Raw genomic sequence first — 7,571 nt, 5'->3', positions numbered from 1 at the left:
AGGCAGCCCGCCCGGACAACACCGCTGAACACACAACAGAGCTAGAAGTAGTAGGTTAACCATATGCCTGAAACTTCTAGCTAATTTACAGGTCCCCAGAGAAAATGGCCTCAAACCATCGCCCTTTTAAAAGTCCTTATTAGCGACAGCACTTTTATAGCTGAAGAAAAGGATCACAGCTAATCAGTTCCGAGGGAGCGTGTATTACTTTTTGGTTAGGCATATCTTTGGGCAGCCCGCTGGAAACGAACAAGGAAGGCGGGGGAAGCCAGCGGAAGCGGCGGGTCCTTCCAAGTCAGAAAGTCTCCGGAGCTGGCGCCCGGCTCTTCTCGGCGCTCTGCACTTAGGCGCAGGTGTTAGAAGCGAGTCGCGGGGCGAGCGCTGTTGCCGGGCGGCCAGAGTCAGCAGGGATGAACCTCGAGTTGCTCGGTGAGGAGGGCTGTGGCTGCGTCCTAGAGAACCGTGTGGTCCTGGAGGGAGGGGACCCGGCGGGAGGGGGCACCGGCTGCAGCCTCCGGGACCCGGTGCTGCGCTGAGTCCCCGGGCGCCCCTGGGTGGAGCAGTAACAGGCGCTGGGAGCCCAGCTTCTGGCCGGGCGGCATGCATTGCCTGTCCCGAGGCCACTTCCAGGTCGGTTGAGGAGCGACAGGGACGCGGAGCTGTGATTTCAAGGACCGCAGGTGCCGGGGTAGCCCGGGGCAGCCCAGACCAGAGTTGTTGTGGACGGGCTCTGAGAAGCGGGGCTTGGAGGGGTCTCAGGGGTTTGGGCGCCGGGACAGGGCAGGTCTTTTTGTAAAAAACACGGGACGTCTGAGGAGGGGATTTGGAAGTATTCTAGAAGTGCCTCATCGAGCAGATGAAAAAAGGCTCAAACGGTCGTGAGGAGCCAGTGAGCAAAGCAAATGGCATGGCTGGCACTGGAACCCGGTTATCCTGACGAGCGGTTCTAGCTGCTGGGAATGATGTGTGGGACGCTGAGGTGGGAACCGCAGAGGCAGCTGTCCCTTGTCGCCTTCCCTGCTCAAGTCAAACCTTCTGCTCAAGTTCTCCAGGTCTTTGCACTGGCGCTAGGTGTTGTGAGCACGGTCGCTGGGGATGTCGGGTTCCCGGGGAGGTCTCCACCGTTGGCCGTGTTTAAGGGTTAGGTTTCTCTTAAAAAGAATTGGACTGTGCAGAGGGCTACAGAGGTAATTTAAGGAGTGATGTTGGCCTTTAGGGAGCTGCTTCTGCAGAGGGAGATGAGGGTGGGTGTGGACGGAGCCCTGCTACGGAAGCAGCGGCTGCTGAGCACCCTGGAAGACTCATTACCAAATGCAAAGAACGTTTGGAAGAGTGAGTGCATGCCCTTGGGCAGCGGGAGAGAGGCCCCCAGCGCCTGCAGAGCAGGTGGAGGGGTTGCTGATTTGCGTGGCTGTCATGTGGCGCTGCGGGAAGGAATGCTGGTAGAAATGTCTGCGTGAAGACACAGTGGGGGAACCCCTGGAGAATTCTGCTGCGTGACCGGCGTGTGGTGCTGTGAGTGAAGAGAGGGCCAGGAGATGGGGCTGGCGCCACCTGCGTTGTAGAGGTTCCCGAAGGCCAGACTGGGAAGTTTGTGCTTAGGAAAGGGGGGTGCGTCCGTTGCAGGATTCTGCTGTGGTGGGTGAGGAGGTTGCAGCTGTGATTGGCGTGAGGTTTATCTGAGAGCAGTGTGGGATTGAGTCTTTGTTCCAGCTGGAGTAGATGAGTGATGAGGAAGGAAATGGAAGGAAAGACACTGGGGAGTGGACGGGATTTGATAAGTGTGTGTTGTGGTGAGGAAGAGAGTAAATTGACAGATGGGAATGAATAGTGGTGCTGTTGATCAAGTTTAAGGACATTGGGAAGAGACATTCAGTTGGGTTTGGATGTGTTGAGTGTGCATTTGAGGGCCCAGGAGACAGGTTTGGATGTGCGAGATTGATAACCATCCCGGAGGCAGGCTCATCGAAACCTTGTGCCTAGAGGACGGGACCAGAGGAGAGGTGGGAGGGTGGAAAATCGCCGGGTCAGGATCTTGGATAATTGCCTGTAATTAGGAGATACTTTGGAGGAATAAGTGGTAATGATTAATGATAAGTTAGCTAATAGCGATGTCCAAGTAGTACTTCCTGTGAGCTGGGCGTGTTTTTAAGTGCCTTCCTCATACTTGACCATGCAGTGTGGCTGCATGGCTAGTGTGGGGCCTTCCCATAGAAGTGAACTGGGGAGCAGAGAAAGGGCCGCTGTGTTTAGTCTCCGGGCAGTGTAGGACCCCACAGCCATAGCACTGATTTCAGGAAGGCGCTGGAGGGGACGTAGGGGCCGAGAGGAGCCTTGTTTTTAAGAGTTCAGGAAAGGCCAGTCCTCTGATAGAGGTAGCAGGATGGCAGGAAATGGAAGATTCCGGAGAGTGAAACCAGCAAGGAGAATTTATTTAGCACTGGGTTCAAAAGATGAACATCTCTGGAAGCGACTCTGGGTTTTAAAGCCAGAAAGTTAGTGATTGGAGATGCAGAAGAGCCAGGAAGAGATGTGACTGTGGGCCCGCACCGACGGGCACTGGTGGGACACGGGACGTGAACGGGAATGTGCGCCTTGTGTGGTCGCCCGGGCCTCACTTAGGCTTTATCTGCAGCCCCTCTCTGAGTGCCTGCTGTTAGGGTCACGTGCACTGGAGACACAAAGTTAAATAAAGACAGCTTTCCTTTTCTTTTTAAAAGATTTATTTATTTGACTTGAAAGGCAGAGTTACAGAGAGGGGGAGAGAGAGAGAGAGGGAGAGAGAGAGAGCGAGCGAGCGCGAGCTTCTATCTGCTGGTTCACTCCCCAAATGGCCCCTGGCCAGAACTGGGCCAGACTGAAACCAGGAGCTTCATCCAGGTCTCCCATGTGGGCCATCCTCTGTCTGCTTTCCCAGGTGCATTAACAGGGCGCTGGATCGGAAGTGAAGCAGCCAGGACTTGAACTGGCGCCCATATGGGATGCCAGGGTTGCTGGCGGTGGCTTAACTCGCTACACCACAGTGCTGGCCCTAAGACAGATTTTCTTTTTTTTCTTTTTCTTTCTTTTTTTTTTTTTTGACAGGCAGAGTGGATAGTGAGAGAGAGAGAGACAGAGAGAAAGGTCTTCCTTTTTGCCGTTGGTTCATCCTCCAATGGCCGCTGTGGCTGGCGCATCTCACTGATCCGAAGCCAGGAGCCAGGTGCTTCTCCTGGTCTCCCATGGGGTGCAGGGCCCAAGGACTTGGGCCATCCTCCACTGCCTTCCCGGGCCATAGCAGAGAGCTGGCCTGGAAGAGGGGCAACCGGGATAGAATCCGGCGCCCCAACCGGGACTAGAACCTGGTGTGCCGGCACCGCAAGGTGGAGGATTAGCCTGTTGAGCCACGGCGCCGGCCTAAGACAGCTTTTCAAACTCATTTTAACCACACCTCCTGGTAAGAAGTAAACAGCCTATACACACAACACACACACATTATACACACGCACTAAATCTCTAGAAATTATGCTTGTTGTGCTTAGTCTCCTGATATTTTCTGTCCTATTAAAAAACTTGTGACTCAGCTAAATTTATATGTGATGGATTGAGCCCTCCTCTTTGAAAAACATTAAAATAAAATCAGTGCTTTTGCTCTGGAAAACGACACAAACTGTGGTGTGGAACCCTAGTGAGGGAGCACCTAGTGGACTCCAGCTGGGAAAGCAGCTAGGAACAGTAATTCTGCGTGATGGGCGGGGCTGACAGTAGGACTGGGGGATGCTTTGCAGAGGGGCTGTCACTTACAGATGGAACAGGGTTTAGCAGAGGGCCAAATCGGAGCAGGCGATTTCCCGTGCAGGGAACCAGAGTGGGGCCAGATGTTGAGGCGTGAGTGTGTGTGCAGTGTTCAGGCAAGGTTGGGAGTCTGCAGCTGGTGCTAGGCTGGGGTAACTGAGGTTCTGTGTTAGGGGCTGACAGGGAAGTAGCCAAAGATAACATGAAAATACTAATTTCAGCTAGATTGGAAGTATTTTTATTTATTTTTTTAAAGGTTGGTTTGAAAGGTGGAGTTACAGATAGTGAGAGGGAGAGACAGAGAGAAAGGTCTTCCTTCTCCATTGGTTCACTTCCCAAATGGCCACAACAGCCGGAGCTGAGCCTATATGAAGCCAGGAGCTTCTTCCCGGTCTCTCATGCGGGTGCAGGGGCCCAAGCAGTTGGACCATCTTCCACTGCTTTCCCAGGCCACAGCAGAGAGCTGGATTGGAAGAGGAGCAGCCAGGACTAGAACTCGCGTCCACGTGGGAGGCTGGCACCGCAGGCAGAGGATTAACCCAGTGCACCATGGCGCCGGCCCCTGGAATTATTTTTTAGATTTATTTATTTGATAGAATGACAGAAGGGGAGCAATAGATCTGGCTCACTTCTCAAATGGCCGGCAAGGCCAGATCTGGACCAGGCCAAAGCCAGACTCGGGGTCTCGCATGGGGGTGGCGGAGGCCTAGGCACTTGGACCATCTTTGGCTGCTGTCCCTGGGCGCATTAGCAGGGAAGCTGGATCGAAAGTGGAGCAGAGGAGGCGTGACTCAGCACGCACAGCCCACTGGGACACAGTGCCGGCCCGGATTGGAGTTGTTTCTTAGATTTATACTGTTGTGTAACTAATTGTACAATTCTGGTCCCGTATATTGTTTAGTAGGGAAGGCTTTCAAGCAGGCGAGTGACAGGATGCGACTTGGCACTTAGAAAGTTGGCTCTGGCAGCTTTGTGAAAATAGGCTGAGGCAGGCAAGACAGATCCAGGGGGTGGAGTAATTCTGGTAGTGATGGGATGGGGGTGGCATGGGACCAGTTATGTAGAAATTGGACTTGTCTAAAAGAAATCCTGACAGTGTCATCGCCTGTTCGATGGAGGCGGCAGGATGGAAACCATTGCTTGGGACCTGAACTCCTGCCGAGTAGGAAGCAGTAGGACAATGGAGAAGAGATCCTGTCTTCAGGGAGCTGGGAGGAGGATTGAGGGGTCTGGAAGGGTGAAGGGCAGTTTGGAGCAAGGATTCTAACAGGAGGAAAACAGGAGGAGGTAGCTGAAGAAACCACTGGGTGCCCTGAGAGCTGCTTTGGCTCGGACACCCCACGGGTGGGTGCAGAACAGGGGCGCCCACTTGGGAGCATGTGAGAGGGAAGCTCATGTGGCTGGAAGCCAGGAATGAAAGTGAGGCCCCGAGAAAGGGTTTTCTGTGTCACGAGGAGTGTGAACAAGGAAGTCTTGTGCCTTTGCTGGATGGTGTGACACCGCAGGTACTCATTCAGCACTCGGGCAAGGATGGGGCGGCCTCTGGCCTAGTGGTTAAGACGCCCTGGTCCCAGGTCCGAGTGCCTGGCTTCAGTGCTGATGGCTCAAGTAATTGGGTTCTTGCCGCCTACCTGGGACACCGGGATAGAATTCTCAGGGCACCTGGGGAGTGAACTGGTGGATGGGAGCTCACTCGTGTGTGCACGCTCTGCTTCTCAAATAACAAATTTAAAAACCACTCATTCAAATATCTTTTATGTATGTGCCTACCATGGACTTTATAGGCAAAGAGGGAAGTGTAATGCTTAAGCTGTTTTGCTTCTCTGGCAAAGAGGAAAAATAAAGTGAACAAGAAAAGCCCTCAGTGGGAAGAGTTCTAAGGTAGTTCACTCTGTGGGGTTGGATTGCATTCCTTGGCTCGGGACGGGCGTGCACCTGATATCACTGTTGATGATTGAGGATCGTTGTCAGTGATTGAGGAAGACATTGAAAGGATTTATTTATTTACATATTTATTTATTTGAGAGGCAGAGTACAGAGAGAGGGAAAGACAGAAGTCTTCTATCTGCAAGTTCATTCCCCAGGTTGGCTGGAACTGCGCCAGACCAAAGCCAGGAGCCAGGAGCCAGGAGCTGCTTCTGGGTCTCCTTCGTGGGTGCAGGGACTGAAGCACTTGTGAAACCGATTTGCTTATCAGTGTTTCCCGTATCAATAAGGGTGTGGGCTCTTGCCACAATTTCAGAGATGAATTTTGAATACTGATTCAATTAGACCAGGCAAACATGGTAAATTTTAAGGATTTTATTCAGTGAGGATTTTATTCAGGAGAGTGAGGGCTCTAAGGGAGAAGGGGAAGTCCGGAAGTTAAGTTGGGGCCATACCGAGCAGAGAGCAGGCCAGGCGCCACATGCAGAAAGCGTTTGGTTATGGGCAGCTACAAGCAGCTTAGCAGGGCAGCGAAGCGAAGCAAAGGCAGCGTGAGGCGCGGGGCAACAAGGGGATCAAGGGCATCGAGGGAAAAATAAGGCGAGGCCCACCGTGCTCCAGGCCTTTTATCCACTTCCAAAGGGGAGTCGTTAATTAGTCTGATCGGCAGGTGGACGTACAGGTGGTCAGGTAGGGGCATGAGATCACGCAGGGGGCGTGGAGAAGGCATGGTCTTCCAGTTCACAGATCTAATGAATTTATCCTTTATACCTCCTTACATCACTCGGACCATCTTCCACTGCTTTCCAGGGCTATTAGCAGGGAGCTGGATCAGAAGTGGAGCAGCTGGGACACAAACCGGTGCCCATATGGGATGCCAGTGCCATAGGAAGAGGCTTAGCCTGCTACACCACAGCTCTGGCCCCACGATGGGCAACTTTTGACTTTCAATAAGGGGCAGATGTGTTTTGCCAAATCCTACAGTAGTAATTTGAGATCAAATTTAGCCAAAATTCTATAGCGTTTTAGTGTGGTTGTATTTAAGAGTATTGAGGGTGCTTCAAAAAGTTCATGGAAAAGGGAATTAAAACAGGTTATTTTGGTGCAAAAAGTTTTTGAAATCCATGCATAATTTTTTCGTAATACACAGTTTCCACGATCTTTTTGAAGTACTTTCACATGGTTTCTGGGTCAAATCCCAATTTTGCCAGTTTTTAACTGTGCAATTAACTATTAAGCCAAACTTTCATCTGTGAAATGGGGTTAATGACAGCCACTTAGTGAATTGAGGGTTGAATGAGATAATATGAGTCTAGAAGTCTCCGTATAGGATCTGGCACCTCCATGTACAATGAGAAGTAAGCTGTTAATAAGTGGAGGTGTGAGCACCTCAGAGAAACAGTGAGCCCACCTGCTGTGAGCATCCCCTGCTGTGGGTGCAGCCCGTGGGTCTTTGCCTTGTTAAGGTTCTTTCATTAGATCAGGGGTGGGGAAATCCTGCCTGGGGACAGTATACGGCCAGCAAGATCATTTGTTCTGTCCCTGCCAGAGCAACTGCAGATGGAACTCCAAATTCAGGAAATCTATAGCAAGCTCATTTTTTTAAAGAAAAGTTTTAAGATTTTATTTATTTGAGAGGCAGAGTTAGAGAAGGAGAGGCAGAGAGAAAGGTCTCCCATCCTTTGGCTTACTCCCCAAATGTCCACTGTGGCTGGACCTGGGCCAACCTGAAGCCTGAAGCCAGGAGCTGCTTTCTAGGACTCCCACATGGGTGCAAGAGCCCAGGCACTTGGGTCATTTTCCACTGCTTTTCAAGGCTGCCATAAGCAGAGAGCTGGATCAGAAGAGAAGCAGGTGGTACATGAACCGGC

General features: G+C 51.9%; 1 protein-coding gene across 4 annotated transcripts in view; it reads left to right on the top strand.

Moving 5' to 3' along the window:
* The first annotated feature begins 293 nt into the window (after positions 1 to 293).
* Positions 294 to 7,571, top strand: part of RBBP5 (RB binding protein 5, histone lysine methyltransferase complex subunit) — a 40,490-nt gene continuing 33,212 nt past the window's right edge. For all 4 annotated transcript variants that reach the window (XM_062211666.1, XM_062211665.1, XM_062211664.1 and 1 more), the window contains exon 1: positions 294 to 429. In XM_062211666.1, the coding sequence (XP_062067650.1) occupies positions 411 to 429 (19 nt within the window). In that variant the 5' untranslated portion in view covers positions 294 to 410. The remainder of the gene's footprint in view (positions 430 to 7,571) is intronic.

This window comes from Lepus europaeus, chromosome 14 (genome assembly GCF_033115175.1).
Source record: "Lepus europaeus isolate LE1 chromosome 14, mLepTim1.pri, whole genome shotgun sequence".
Classification (NCBI taxonomy): Eukaryota; Metazoa; Chordata; class Mammalia; order Lagomorpha; family Leporidae; genus Lepus; species Lepus europaeus.
The sequence above is the reverse complement of the archived record's forward strand: the minus strand, read 5'-3'. Positions and strand labels throughout refer to the sequence as shown.